Raw genomic sequence first — 16516 nt, forward strand, 5'->3', positions numbered from 1 at the left:
ATGGAGGGGTTTTAAGTCATCCTCATGCGGAATGCAGATGTGCAGGGATTGATGGGGTTTTTACAACAATCCATGGTCATCAGCCTTGATGCCAGTTTTCTCATCCAGATTTATTGACCACATTTAAATCCATCTCCTACCATGGTGGGTCCTGGTCAATAACCTGTCACAATCACCTACAACAACAAGAAAGGGTTTTCTATTCAGTCACCTCATTTGTGGAAGCTTGCTGTGCCCAAATGGCTGCCACATTGACTTGATGTTAATAATCGTTAAACTTTAAGAGTAATTCTTTGCTGATGAAACCTCAAGAAATGTCCCAAGGATGTGATAAGATACTACCGAATCGTTAACCCTTTCCTTCTGTTAATAGCCACCCATCAGCTATCTGCAGAGGTCAGTTGAGTAGACTGCTGGTTTTGCCATGCACAGTCATGCCAACAGCGAGGGCTCAACTCAACACTAGCTGACGCCACCAAGAAGCCCCCAATTTCTCAATTTCACTGAAAGCTCGGTGACTCCCAAGTTAAATTCACCACAAGTCATCTGTCTATGGTTCTCTGGGAAAATGGCAATCATCACTTCATGTGTGGAACAGGAAAAGCTGAGAGTTTAACAGTCTGCCTCCATTAATGCTCTGTCAAAATAAAAGGAAAGAAAATAAAATAAACAGGAATTTAAGAGGGAGGTGCTGGCCTTACTGGTATTATTGTTGGACTATTAATCCAGAGAACCAAGTCATGTTCTCAGGGACCTGGATTTGAATCCCACCACAGCAGATGGTGGAATTTGAATTTTATAAAAATCTGGAATTAAGAGTCAAACGAAGATGATAAAACCATTGTTGATTGTTGGAAAAACCCATCGGCCTCACCAATAATGGCCCAGCCAACTATGCACATATCACACAAATTCAAAAAAAAAGTGATTGCTTTTTAGGGTGCTAAAAGATACAATACATAAATCAATTTTATTTTCAGATTTTCAAGTAACACACTGTACTGAAGTGAGTGAAATTAATATTATAGTCGTAAATGTTTTTGAATATCAGGAATGAATTTAGTGTTGTAAAAACTTAAACCACAAAATAAGCATGGCCACAACCTGAAACAATGTTAAAAATTGTCAAAATATGTCATCGGATGGATGGAGTGGCTATGACACAGTCTTTGTGAAGACACAGTTCTGTCTTGACATTGAAGACACCCTCCATCAGGTTGTGTGGCACTATCATCATGTTAAATGGATCAGATTTTGAACAGATCTATCACCTCAAGAGTGGACATCAATGAGGAGCTGTGTGCCATCGGTGGCAATGAGAATGTACTCAACCACAAAGTATAACGTCATTGCCCAGCATATGTTCTCTACTATCAGCATCAAGGCAGTGGATTGACACTGGTTCAATGAAGAGTACAGGAGGGCACATCAGGAACAGCATCAGGCATATCTAAAAATGAGGTGTCAACCTGCTGTTGCTACCAAGCAGGACTAAAATGTGTGCCACATCGCTTAAGCAACAAGTGAGAGAGTGACAATTCCATAACTAATAGATCAGATCTAAGCTCTGCTGTACTGCCATATTTAGTCGTGAATACTGGTAGACAATTAATCAACTCACGGGAGACATCAGTTCAATCTCTGTTAGAGCGTTATATCGGTTGTGGCCACTACACTTCAGGAAAGATGTAGAGATATTGGAGAGCATGGAGACCAGATCAATGAGAAAGATTCCAAGTGTGAGGAACTTCAGTTATGAAGATAAATTGTAGGCATTGGCCTTGGTGAAGAGGAGGCTGAGAAGAAATTTGATAGATGCGTTCAAAATCATGAGGAGTCTGGACAGAACGGTAGGACAGACTTAAAAATACAGACTTAAAATAACTGGAAAAAGGAGCGAACATGACATGAGGAGAACATTGGCAAAAAGCAATTGATTAAAATTTGAGATGTACTTGCTGAAAAGCTATAGGATGCAGCTTCATCTGAAGCATTCAACAGGGGTTACGATCGAATAGAAAATCATGCAAGATTATAGGAACATGGCTGGATGAAGTGCGCATTTAGAAAACCCGTGCAGGCATAATACGTTGAGTGGCCTCCTTCTCCCTTATAGCAATACTGTAATCCTGTGAAAATGGCCTCATTACCTCTCTCCCTCCTTTCAAAATCTCCTCAAAGCTGCTTTCTCCACCCTTCTCATCTCATTCCCAACAAAGTTTACATTGCCTGACCCCATTAAGAATTTCAAAACAATCGTCAATATGCAGCGGAATGTAAGGATAAAATATTGTTCGTCAATAGCTTCAACTAGAAAATCATTATACAACGCCACCGGCCACAGTTCCATGCCTTTGATTGTTGTTCCAGTTTTAGACTTTCCTTGAAACTGAGTCACAACATACATTGGCAGAATATGCATTGCCTGACATGGCTGGACTCACTGTAATCACAATAAAACCTAATGGGTGACATCAGCCCTCCGTCCAAAGAGAAGGAGGCCTGAAATTGCAGTTTCCTTTGGGCTGTAAAATTTGAAGCTTTCCTTAAAATAGTGACAGTTACTAATTTATAACATCACATATTTTTACCCGGACAATGGAGCAAGCCATAATTTCTGCAGCAGCTGCCTTCAAGTAAAAATTAGCACTTAATTTTATGAATCTTCAATAAAGTCAGTAAGTGGCAAAGTGGTTCTGTTGTAGTTCCCCGTTTGATCTGAGAGGAAACAGGTCAGGCTCTGTGGGCACATCAACATTTGGCTGTGTAAAAACAACCCTTAATATTTTGGTAAGATATGCGTCTGTCAAAATGGCGGCACTGTTAGCATCGAAAAGGCAGAGCTGTGCTCAGGAATGTTCATGACAAAGGCAGGCATTGGAGATTAGACACTAAAAGAAATTCAGATGGAGACATGTACTTTTTAATGGAAAGAAACAGCAAGGAGTTAGAGCTTTTATTCTTTTGCACTTCAGCCAAGATCAGATTTTGAATCAGACCGGGAGTGGCATAGTGAAATGGTCTTGCCTTCTCCTGCCTGTTGTGTTTCTGTAAACAGTAGAAGCCATGGGTAGGGGCGATGAAACCTTTTAAATTGGCAGTCACATTCAAAGAAACCACAAGTGAAACTGCTAGGAGATGTAAGACAGAAAGAAACAAGAATCTGATTTAGTAGGTCACGCCATACTGAAGTAGGAGTCGAGATGTATTGTTACAGTACAGGAAGATTTACTTAGTAGCTAAGTATTGGCAGCATTTGGTCATAGGAGGGAGAAGTGTTACTCTGCTTCTACAGAATGCTGCACTTGATACAAAGTTGCTTGAGTGTGCAGGAGAGAAAGTCTACTCAGTGTATAATCTTTTGTTTTAATCAGACCAGATATCAGGCGCTATAAGCCACTACTGCTTATAAATGTTAATGCTGATATATAATGAATACCATGCGGTTTTACATTTGATCCATATTCAAAAATGAATCTGAACTAAATAATACAGCAGCTGGTTATATGTATTTTCTGGGGACGGAAATGTCGTCTAATTCAAAATAAGTGAGTTTCTGAAAATTAATGCAGTGTTGAATTTACTCCGTCTGTCATCTGTCCACTGGCAAACTGTAGCAAAGACAGTGTCATCGTGACTGGGATGGGAGTGGATTGAATACTGTGGCGACTAAGCATTTCTGTAGTTTAAGAAAAAGCCCAAAACAAGCTAAAGCCTTAAAAACCAAAAGAAGGGTTGGATTCAGAGATAATGGGAACTGCAGATGCTGGAGAATTCCAAGATAATAAAATGTGAGGCTGGATGAACACAGCAGGCCAAGCAGCATCTCAGGAGCACAAAAGCTGACGTTTCGGGCCTAGACCCTTCATCAGAGAGGGGGATGGGGAGAGGGAACTGGAATAAATAGGGAGAGAGGGGGAGGCGGACCGAAGATGGAGAGTAAAGAAGATAGGTGGAGAGAGTGTAGGTGGGGAGGTAGGGAGGGGATAGGTCAGTCCAGGGAAGACGGACAGGTCAAGGAGGTGGGATGAGGTTAGTAGGTAGCTGGGGGTGCGGCTTGGGGAGGGAGGAAGGGATGGGTGAGAGGAAGAACCGGTTAGGGAGGCAGAGACAGGTTGGACTGGTTTTGGGATGCAGTGGGTGAGGGGGGAAGAGCTGGGCTGGTTGTGTGGTGCAGTGGGGGGAGGGGACGAACTGGGCTGGTTTAGGGATGCAGTAGGGGAAGGGGAGATTTTGAAACTGGTGAAGTCCACATTGATACCATATGGCTGCAGGGTTCCCAGGCGGAATATGAGTTGCTGTTCCTGCAACCTTCGGGTGGCATCATTGTGGCAGTGCAGGAGGCCCATGATGGACATGTCATCTAGAGAATGGGAGGGGGAGTGGAAATGGTTGGATTGTTGTGTTCTGAAATTTCTTGGTCAATTAGTACAGAAAAGAGACTAATTGGTTTGAAAGCAGAAGAAAACCGAAAGTAAATGTCCTCTCCCTCTTGAAAGGGCTGCATTTATTGTTGGGAAGGCTGGCAACCTGGTGATGTTCTGTCCATTCATTATATGTGAAACTAGCCAATGAGCATCCACCCAGATCCAGACTGTGACAGCATAACAGCTGAACACAGGCCAGAGGCGTCTTGACATCTAGGCTCACACCTTTTTTTAACAGGGATTGGGATTTGATTTTTCTGCTCGTCAACTGAGGGGATAGGTGAAAGGAAGAACAGTGTAGGGAGGCGGAGACAGGCAGGGCTGGTTTTGTGATGCAGTGGGGGGAAGGGACGAACTGGGCTGGTTTTGGGATGCAGCAGGGGAGGAGGAGATTTTGGAGTTTGTGAAGTCCACATTGATACCATTGGGCTGAAGGGTTCCCAAGCGGAATATGAGTTGCTGTTCCTGCAACCTTCGGGTGGCATCATTATGGCACTGCAGGAGGCCCATGATGGACATGTCGTCTAAGGAAAGGGAGGGGGAGTTGAAATGGTTCGCGACTGGGAGGTGCAGTTGTTTATTGCGAACCGAGTGGAGGTGTTCTGCAAAGCGGTCCTCAAACCTCCGCTTGGTTTCCCCAATGTAGAGGAAGCCACACCGTGTACAGTGGATACAATCTACATTGGGGAAACCAAGCGGAAGTGTACAGTGGATACAATCTACATTGGGGAAACCAAGCGGAAGTTTGGGGACCGTTTTATGGAACACCTCCGCTTGGTTTGCAATAAACAACTGCGCCTCCCAGTCGCGAACCATTTTAACTCCCCCGACCATTCCTTAGGCGACATGTCCATCATGGGCCTCCTGCAGTCCCACAATGATGCCACCTGAAGGTTGCAGGAACAGCAACTCATAATCCGCTTGGGAACCCTGCAGCCCAGTGGTATCAATGTGGACTTCACTGGCTTCAAAATCTCCCCCTCCCCCACAGCATCACAAAACCAGCCCAGCTCATCCCCGCCTCCCTATCCTGTTCTTCCTCTCACCTATCCCCTCCTCCCACTTCAAGCTGCACCTCCATTTCCCACCTACCAACCTCATTCCGCCTCCTTGACCTGTCCATCCTCCCCGGACTGACTTATCACCTCCCCACCTATACGCTCCTCTCCACCTATCTTCTCCTCTATCTACCTTCGGTTCGCCTCCCCCTCTCTCCCTATTTATTCCAGTTCCCTCTCCCCATCCCCCTCTCTGATGAAGGGTCTAGGCCTGAAACGTCAGCTTTTGTGCTCCTGAGATGCTGCTTGGCCTGCTGTGTTCATCCAGCTCCACGCTTTGTTATCTTGGATTTTCCAGCATCTGCAGTTCCCATTATCACTTACTCAAAACCATCCTTGTGCATTCTGGATTCAAAGCTTCAATCTACATAGCCTGTCCTAGATCTCAGAGCGATCTCAGACTCATGGTTTGCTCTCGATTTGCCAATTGTCTTGAGGATTTTGAATATTTATATATACCTTTTTCTTGCCTTGAGCAGGGAATCATAATAGTTGCCCATGTTTGCTTTATCTTCAAATAGTTGTCTATCCAATTCTATTACATTATTACTGAGTTCCTACAGATGATAGTATAGTTCCTTTAGGACATACCAAACACAGCAAAATCACATAATGTTGGAAGTTGAAAAACATGTGAAAGGGAATCATAAGTCTGCCTTTCATTCCTTTCAACTTTATTTTCCTGATGTAAGTAAAACAGAGAGGGTACCCATTAGGCTGCTTATTTGTTATTGCTATTTTTCTTCACCATGCAAGGAAAATTTGATTCCCAGTGCAACTTACTCTCATCATGCATAGAAGGTAATGCAAAGCAACTAGATATCAGCTGCAGTTTCAAGTGAAATGTTCAATTCCAGCCTCAGATACAAGTGCAAGCCTATGTGAAGATATTTCAATTATTCAACTGCGGCAGCAAGTTGGTTCAGTAGTTACAGAGATAGTAGGAACAGCCAATGCTGGAAAATCTGAGATAACAAGGTATAGAGCTGGATGAAGCAGACAAGCAGCATCAGAGGAGCAGGAAAGCTGACATTTCAGGTCTGGACCCTTCTTCAGAATTTCTGAAGTGTTGCTGAACAAGACAATTTGAGGGTAAACTACATATCTCCATACATGAAACAGGTTTTCAAAATGCTCTAAACAATAACTGGTGTAATACTTTAACGGAGAAGTCACATATGGGATGTATGCAGGGACTTTTGTTGCTTACCACCTCGTAAAAGACTTCCATGCCAAAGGCACTGCACTTAGCATAGCCACAGAGAAGCAAAATTCATTTTAGGACAGGCAGGGAATCAGGCAACAGAACCAACAACTTTTAAAATGAAAGTGGATATAAACCTTAAAATCCAAATAAAGGGCTTTGGTCAAAAAGCAGCTCAGTGGGATTAATGTCAGAATTTCAAAATCAAATAATACTTTCAAACAGCTGGCAAAGGCATGGTAGGATGAATGACCTCATTCTGTGCTACATATTTCACCATTTTGCAAGAGAAATTTAAGACTGTTCGACACCATGCTGAGCGAATTCTAGTGAAGTCCATTCTGATGAAATATGGGCTTCTGGTCAGCATGGCATACTTGTAAAAGCTATATCTAAATGTAAATTATTACAATCATGTGTGTGAAGTAGATGTTGTAATCAAGCAATAATATTCATTCTAATAAAACTTCCTGGTTAAGATGATCACTGATCTAATAATCCGCATCTCTTATTTGCAAGAAACTAATTTGTTGCCATCCAAATATATCCAACGTCATTTATTTATGTACTAGAAAAATTCTGGTTTTTAATACCTGTCATTGCATACAAACACATACATATATAAATGTGTGTGCCCACTTGCAAAAAGACATGAGTTGTTTTCTCACTTTAAGAGAATATGATAACAAGCAAGTAACAAGGATGTACAATATGTGACTCTAAGCCACTGCGTAGACTTTCTTGCTGCATGTTGTCTAAGGGAGTATAGTTGATATTTCTATTAAAAATAGCAACTGAACCTTTGTTATGAGCCTATCTGCTGAACAGTCCTTTAAAATAGCTCCACACACACAAAATCTAGGTTTGGCTTACCAGTCCTGACATGAGACTGATAAGTTTGTGTTAAACAAACAAAGAACCACAACATTGACATCATTCTTGCTTGGATGAGAAGTACAAAACATCATGTGAAACATGAATAACCATCTCTAAGAAGAGTGGGTCAAGCCACTTCACTTTGACTTTCAGCAGAGTTACCATCACTGATGTCTTCCCCACCATCACCATTGATCATAAGCTTAACTGGACAGGTCACATAAGTACTGCGGATATAAAAGTGCGCCACTATTGGGTATTTAACAATTCAACACCACTGAAGACAAATCAAGGCAGAGACAGTAGGAACTGCCGACGTTGGAGAATCTGAGACAACCAGGTGTGGAGCTGGATGAACACAGCAGGCCAAGCAGCATCAGAGCAGCAGGAAAGCTGACGTTTCTGATGACCCTTCTGATGAAGGGTCTAGGCCCGAAACGTCAGCTTTCCTGCTCAGAAAATAAAGTATGTTATTTTGAATGTACTATGACATTTAGCTTACCTGCACAGCCAAAAACCCATCCTCATCTTGCAGGATCCTATACGTGTAAACTTGTTTTAGATACCTGTATGGGAAGAACAGACATGTTACTCTGCATTAGCTGTGATGAAAGGTAACACTGACATATTGAAAAAGGATCAGCATGTGAAAGAGACGGGAGATGTAATCCTTTCAACTTTGAGCTATGAATTTGAACTCAATCACCAGACATCAAAATGTCTTATCTCTGCTCCTCTTCATCTTCTCCATGTAAGTTTCCTTTTCATTTGCCTTCCTCTCTTTCAACCTTGCATCTTCTCTTTTGTAGAGGTCAAGTGGAACAAATTTGCGGTTCTGCTAACATATTTATGTTCAGACATGGAATTATAGTAGAAGTTTGCTGAAAAGTGACTGGTAAATAATAGTGACTGAAAAGATAACTGCTGTGAGTATAGTGCTCCACTGAGATCGGATTTGAACTGTATTTGCATCATCCCGTCTCCAAAACTAAATGTATCTTGATCAATTATATTAAATCTAAGACCTAAAGTGAGACAATGATCCATTTCATTTCAATGCACCTTCTGACTTCAATTACTCTGGCTTCAAGAGAATCCATTGTTTGCTTTCATTTTACACAGTTGGACCAGAGCCCACGCTTCAGTCCTTAATCATATCTGAATACCATGCCTGAATACCAATGGTCATTTCTTCTTGAAATATTCTACAATGCTTACTTTAATTATATCAATCAGTAATCTTTGCACAATGGGCACACTTTCCCAATCTGCCTCAATTTCTGTCATATCTGACATTATTCCATTGAGAAATCTCACTCAAGAGCTATCTCGAGAGATATAAAGTTCAAAGAACAGATGCTGCATCTTCCTTGAATGTGCTTTACATCATTTCAAACTGTGGTGGCAGATAGGATTAATGCCATTATCCCAGTATATGTGTTGTTCTCATAAGGGAACAGTTGTAATCTTTCTGAAATTAAACAGAAAATTGACCTGAAACATAACTATTCTTCTCTCCACAGATACTGCCTGACTTGCTGAGCATTTTCTCAATTTCCTGTTCATGTTACAGGTTCCAGCATCTGTCATATATTGGTTGTTAAGCTTGAGTTCTGAAGGATGTGATCGGAATATCAACCAATTATGACACACAACACTACTGCTTATGGAATTGTTAATAAGCTGGTTCAAATAAACAAAGGACTTGTGAAAATTGTTACATCGTCATCCAACCCTACAAAAATAAACTATATTTCTGATCAGAGATAATGGGAACTGCAGATGCTGGAGAATCCGAGATAACAAAGTGTGGAGCTGGATGAACACAGCAGGCCAAGCAGCGTCTTAGGAGCACAAAAGCTGACATTTCGGGCCTAAGGCCCAAAATGTCAGCTTTTGTGCTCCTAAGACGCTGCTTGGCCTGCTGTGTTCATCCAGCTCCACACTTTGTTATTTCAACTATATTTCTGTTGGCCAAGATCTTTCTGTTATGTTGTCTGCTGGATTACTCAATTGCAATCCATTTTCTAATGTTAATTAATGTATTTTTTTGCCGAGTTGTGTGTGTTTTTCCTATTTCTCATTGAAAATAATATGTGTCTCCTGAAATGATAGTACAGCTATTTTGGGTAAATGACGCATTCTCTCGAAAGTAGAGATACAGTCTCAGCCACATACAAAAATAAGAGAAAACCACTCTGATAATCAGAACAAATGCTTGTTTTGGTTAAATATCAGTCTGCATCAGTGAAGCTTTCATTTCATATTTTTTTTTCAGATGATGGGAAGGAAACTTCTTTGAATTTATTTTTCGTCTTTTTTCCCCAGTTGCTACCTCTGCATTGTGCTGTACACAACAGGACCACTGTGCAATCTGGTTCCAGATTATGCCTACCTTTTGAGAAAGAAAGACAGTCTTGACTTTATATAAGAGATAATGGGAGCTGCAGATGCTGCAGAATCCGAGATAATATAGTGTGGAGCTGGGTGAACACAGCAGGCCAAGCAGCATCTTAGGAGCACAAAGACTGACGTTTCAGGCCTAGATCCTTCATCAGAAAAAGGGGATGGGGAGAGGGTTCTGAAATAAATAGGGAGAGAGGGGGAGGTGATCGAAGATGGATAGAGGGGAAGATAGGTGGAGAGGAGACAGACAAGTTAAAGAGGCGGGGTTGGAGCCAGTAGAGGTGAGAATGGACAGGTCAAGGGGGTGGGATGAGGATAGTAGGAAGGAAATGGAGGTGTGGCTTGAGGTGGGAGGAGGGGATAGGCGAGAGGAAGAACAGGTTAAGGAGGCGGGGACGAGCTGGGCTGGTTTTGCGATGCAGTGAGGGGAGGGGGGATTTTGAAGCAGGTGAAATCCACATTGATGCCATTGGGCTGATGGGTTCCCAAGCGGAATACGAGTTGCTGTTCCTGCAACCTTCGGATGGCATCATTATGGCAGTGCAGGAGGCCCAGGATGGACATGACGTCTACGGAATGAGAGGGGGAGTGGAAATGGTTCGTGATTGGGAGGTGCAGTCGTTTATAGCAAACCGAGCCGAGGTGTTCTGCAAAGCGGTCCCCAAGCCTCCGCTTGGTTTCCCCAATGTAAAGGAGGTCACAACAGGTACAGCAGATGCAGTATACCACATTGGCAGATGTGCAGGTGAACATCTGCTTGATGTGGAAAGTCTTTTGGGGCCTGGGATGGGGTGAGGGAGGAGGTGTGTGGGCAAGTGTAGCATTTCCTGAGGTTGCAGGGGAAGGTGCCGGGTGTGGTGGGGTTGGATGGAAGTGTGGAGCAGACAAGGGAGTCACGGAGAGAGTGGTCTCTCCAGAAAGCAGACAAGGCTGGGGATGGAAAAATGTCTTTGTTGGTGGGGTCGGATTGTAGATGGCGGAAGTGACGGAGGATGATGCGTTGGATCCAAAGGTTGGTCGGGTGGTATGTGAGGATGAGGGGGATTCTCTTTTGGTGTTTATTGTGGGGTCGGGGTCTGAGGGATGAGTTGTGGGAAATGCGGGAGACACGGTCAAGGGCATTCTTGACCACTGCGGGGGGAAGTCCTTGAAAAATGAGGACATCTGAGATGTACGGGAGTGGAATGCCTCATCCTAGGAGCAGATGCAGTGGAGGCAAAGGAATTGGGAACAGGGATGGCCTTTTCACAGGAAGGTGGGTGGGAGGAGGTGTATTCTTGGTAGCTGTGGGAATCAGTGGGCTTGAAATGGATGTCGGTTTCTAGGTGGTTGCCTGAGATGGAGATAGAGAAGTCCAGGAAGATGAGGAATGTGTTAGAGATAGACCAGGTGAAGTTGAGGTTGGGGTGGAAGTTGTTGGTGAAGTGGATGAACTTCTTTCAGAAATTCAGCACATCTTTTTACAGGCAATGAAATATGTTTGATTATTGATGTGGGTTGAGGGCAAAGGAAGACTGGCACCTGCTGAAAACCAACAACATGTGCAACATAATGTAGCAGTAATGTGCCCATATGCCATCAACATTTTCGCCTAAGACCATAAGGCGTAGTTGGAGAGATAGGCTATTCGGTTCATCAAATAGCTCCACCATCCAATGCAATCACAGTTGATCCAAATGTCCTTAATTCTGCTTTCCTGCCTTTTCTCCAATAACACATGATAAACTGAATTATCTAATTTTACACTGAGCAGTCTAAAAATGTGTAGGGTCTGTTCCATATTTGGCGCAGAGTGTAGCACATGGTGCTTGATGTTTGGTGCAGGAAGTTGCAGTTACAGTTGTTTAAAATTAATAGATGGAAAAAAAGTGTGCTGCGCAGCCTCTGTGTCTCTGGTATGCACTGTCCTCCGCTAATCCCTTCCACTGGGAGAAATGAAGGAGGTTTATTAAATATTTGTTAACGAACAAAAAAAAATTGTACCAAAGTACCAAACAAAATGAATTTCAGTAGAAAGTGCAAAAGAATCTCTGTATTTTTCAACTTATTCATAAACATCCAGAAACTTGAATCAGTCTCACAATTTGCAACTTGAGTCAGGAAGTTACATGAGAAATTAAATTTTCACAGCAGTTTTTCAACGGCCTCAAGTGCAGCCACAAAATCAGTCAGCACATGTGACTCCAAAATAAGCTATCATTACTTTCAAAGTCCAAAGTGGAACAAAAGATGGTAACATTGCCTTTCTGACTCAAACATGACTGACAATCACAAATGACACACAATCTCCTCTCTGTATTCTAAATGCCTACATCAGGGAGTTTCTTGAGGGAGTATCAGTACTTTATAAAAATATAATTGTTTTATTTGCTCATTGGCACAGTGTCTCAATGTATGAATGAAAAATTGTTAAAATTCAGATGGGTGGACATAATGTGTCTATTCGAACATTTAAATATAAAATCAGTCACAGGTTGAGAGTGTCACTGGCCAGGCAGCATTTATTGCCCATTATTATTTTGCCAGAGGGCAGTTAAGAGGCAACCATATTGCTGTGGGTCTGGAGTCACATGTAGGCCAGACCAGGTAAGGATAGCAGTTTTCTTTCCTAAAAGACATTAGTGAACAAGTGGGTTTTTTCAACAATTGACAATGGATTCCTGGTCATCATTGGATTCTTAATTCCAGACCCTTTATCGAATTCAAATCCCACCATGTGCCATCTGGGATTTGAAGCCAGGTCCCCAGAACATTACCTGGGCCTTTGGATTAAGAGTCCAGCAAGTGAGTGGCATAGTGGCTCAATGCTGAGCACTGCTGCTACTTCATAGCGCGAGGGATATGGGTTTGATGCTGCCCTTGGGTGACTGTCTGTGTGGAATTTGCACATGCTTCTTGTGTCTGCTTGGGTTTCCACCGGATTCTCAGGTTTCCTCCCAGACTAAAAATGCACACGTTAGCGGAATTGGCTGTGCAATGGTGCCCAGGGGAGCAGGCTAGGTGGATTAGCCATGGGAAATGCACTGTTACAGGAAAGGACTGGTTTGGATGGGATGATCTTGGGAGGGCCAGTGTAAAATGATGGGCTGAATGGCTTGACTCCACACCATAGGGCTTCTGTCAATACCATTAGACTTATGGCTCAAAAATGTGGCGGCAAGTTGCTTTACTAAGAAATAATGACAGGATGGAGTCCAGGTTTGAAAGCACTATGAAAACTAATTAGCTCCTTTTTATCTGATTTCCACTAATGCAAGTTTCTCCTACTAATTCACTTAACATTAATGATCTTGTTAAACTTGCTACTGTAGTTAAAGCTTTCAACAAAGTTTTAAAATGAGTTTGAAGGGAACTTATAAGCATCAGCAGTAACTGTTTTAACTTTCTGCTGATGCCGAGGTAAACAGTACGAAAATCTACTTCTGCTGTAGCCAAATTTCACTTTGTCAGATATAGAACGTGACATGTCTCCTCTTATGGACATTGCCAACTTATCTAACCTAACCTTAGGGGCAGATTGTGCAATCAGGACTCAGTGGCATCTCAGTGTGCTCACAGGTCCCACTGGGGTTTAATTAAATAGAAGTGTACCAACTACCGTGAGAGCACTGGCAAACTGCCCCTGCTCATCTAATTAGTATCACCCGACCCTTGCGGCTATTTGGGAAATGTCAACTTCACAGACAGATCTACCCTCCCATATTCCCTTGTTGAGCTTCTCAAAGTGTACTTCGAGATACTGCAGGCCTCCTTAGTTCATTTAGTGGGCCCCTAAGTGTGTTACAGAAGGTGGATTTGCTTCAGAACCCCCGAACACCCCTTCTAGATGATAGTAATTAACATACGCATCCCACAAACACAGTGTGCTGTTTTGGCTAGGTACGTCACAGGCATCATCACAAAGACACCAAATGTAAATGGGACGACTCCATTGCCAAATGCTTCCATTTCATTTGTGACTGTGCCCTTGGATTCCTTATCATTTTCTGCTTAATTTCCCATTGGCACTTTAACCTTTAGTAAGACTGACACAAGGTTACAGCAAAACAGGTAAATTGGTGACACCTCATGATTGATTCCTTTCTGGGCCTTCAAGTGTTGTGTCAGTTTCATTGATCGTATTGTTGAAAGCCTCCTTACAAAATAAATTAACAGTCCTAAATGGTTACAATTTTTTCTGTTAATGCTGTTAATCCAGCATTTTCCTGGCACTCCGTTCTCTTCACTGGGGAGAGATGGTCATTTCTGTCAATGTTGCCGAGGCTAAAAGCGGCGACAATTTGTCCTACAATTTGTCACAAATCAGTGTAACTGTTCTTCAACACAAATGGCTAGATTTTTTAGTGGACTAATACTTGCTAGTACTGTTCATCTATCATTACTTTTCCATTCATTTCCAACCGATTGGCTGTGAAAGTTTTAAAGGGGAACAATTGGATAAGGCTGATAATTAGGCAAGGGGATCACAATGCATGATTAACTCATGCCTTTTCACATCAATAAGGCAACTTGCATATTTCATGCTGCTTGTTAATTTAAATGATAGTGGCTTTCAACCCACCAGTAGCTGAGTTGTGGAGTGTGTGTGCATCTCAGCAGCCAGGAGACTTTGGTGAAAGGCTGCTGCCATTAAGCCTAGCCTGCAATTTTCAAAGCTGGCCTGTCCCATCCAAACACAAAGTCCATTTCATTTGTGCAACTTTCGGGTTTTATTGTTTTAAAAAAATGTTGGATTGGCTGGGACGTTTTTTCACGAGAGCGTAGGAGGTTGAGAGTTGACCTTATAGACGTTCATAAAATCATGAGGAGTACAGAAAGGGTGAATAGTAGAAGCGTTTTTCCTTAGATGGGAAATTTCAAGACTGTTTTTGAAGAGAGAGGAGAAAGATTTAAAAAAGACACGAGGGGCATTTTTTTTGTACAGGGGGCAGTTCATATGTGGAGTGAACTTTTTGAGGAAGTGGTGGATGTGGGCACAATTATAACATTTAAAATACATTTGGATAAGTACAGGAATAGGAAAGGTTTGGAGACATGTGGGCCAGGACCAGGCAGGTGGGACTAGTATAGTATGGGATTATGTTCAGCATGGATTGGTTGGACCAAAGGGTCTGCTTCCACGCTGTATGACTCTATGACTCTGTAAGAGTTGACATGCATTAAGAGGAGTTGACACAGGCAGGAGTGCATTCATGAGTGTCTTTGATACAGCATTGGAGGTCACACCAGAGGACAGGAGGAGAAAGGAACTTTTCCCTCAGGTACCTAGCACAATCTCCAGTCAGACATTGTAAAGGCAATGGGTGGGAATAGCTCAATGACAGCAGCTGAACTCCAAGGAACTGGATGTTCTGCAACACGTTCAAAAATATCATTCATGTGGTTAAGGTCAGTGAATGCACCCGTACGTGACATTTCCTCACAACTGCAGCACTGGCCTCACACACTCATACTGCTGATTCACCACATCCCCATCTCTCACCTACAGTTTCATTCAAGCACCATTCGTACCAAAAACTCTCTCACTGTTATGATGGGGCAATGATCGAGAGACTTCTGATGGGCAAATTCACTGAGAATGCTGGGTGCATTGGAAGTTTCATTTGCTTTATCAAAGATCTTCCCTTTACCCTCAGATCAGAAGTAGGAATGTGCACTAGATAACACAGAGTAGAAGGGGAGGAACACAGCAAGCCAAGCAACATCAGAGGTGCAGGAAAGTTGGGGTTTTGCGTTAGGACCCTTCTGCAGGGTTTTCTGAAGAAGAGTCCTGACCCGAAATGATAACTTTCCTGTACCTCTGATGCTGCCTGGCCTGCTGTGTTCTTCCAGCTCCACACTGTGTTATCTCTGACTCCAGCATCGGCAGTTATTGCTATCTCCTAGGAATGTGCTCTGATGTTTGAACAAGTGATGGAATACTTCCTACTTGCCTGGATGAATGCAGCTCCAACAACACTCAAGAAGGTCAACATCAACAAAGACAAAACAGCCAGCTTGATCAGAATCACATCCACTACCCTAACCACTACTGCTGTGCAGTGGTGTGCTTACCATCATTAAAATGCAGTGCAGCAACTAACTAAGGCTCCTTTGACAGCATTCTCCAAACCTCTACCACCTAGAAGGATATACCTGTCAAATGTGAGGTGTACTGTATCCTGCAGTTTGCCCTTGAAACCACGCATCATCCTGATTTGGAACGATATTGCCTTCCTTTCACTGTCACTAGGTTAAAATCCTGAAACACACCCAATGCTGCACTTCCTCTGCCAATGGCACTGTGGATGCTCCAGTGCCCCAGCTATTGTAGTAGCTCAAGAAAACATTTCATCATCACCTCCTTAAAGGCAACCATGGAAGGGCAATAAACAGTCATCTACCACCCACTGACTGCATAACTGATGAACAAAATCAGCCAGAAAACATCCTTCCATTGTCAAGGATTTTGGAAGAGCTCAGTTCCTGGTTAGACAAGGGTTTTGCACAGACATTTGAACCCATCTTTTCCAAACTGGAAATGTTGTCAATGTCCCGGGAACACT

At 42.8% G+C, this 16516-nt stretch overlaps 1 protein-coding gene across 1 annotated transcript in view; it reads right to left on the reverse strand.

Moving 5' to 3' along the window:
• Positions 1 to 16516, reverse strand: part of LOC125459021 (phosphatidylinositol 3,4,5-trisphosphate 5-phosphatase 2-like) — a 182802-nt gene that overhangs the window by 96655 nt on the left and 69631 nt on the right. Inside the window, exon 3 of the mRNA XM_048544898.2 lies at positions 8068 to 8131. Coding sequence (XP_048400855.1) covers positions 8068 to 8131 — 64 coding nt within the window. The remainder of the gene's footprint in view (positions 1 to 8067; positions 8132 to 16516) is intronic.

Source organism: Stegostoma tigrinum, chromosome 15 (assembly GCF_030684315.1).
Source record: "Stegostoma tigrinum isolate sSteTig4 chromosome 15, sSteTig4.hap1, whole genome shotgun sequence".
NCBI lineage: Eukaryota > Metazoa > Chordata > Chondrichthyes > Orectolobiformes > Stegostomatidae > Stegostoma > Stegostoma tigrinum.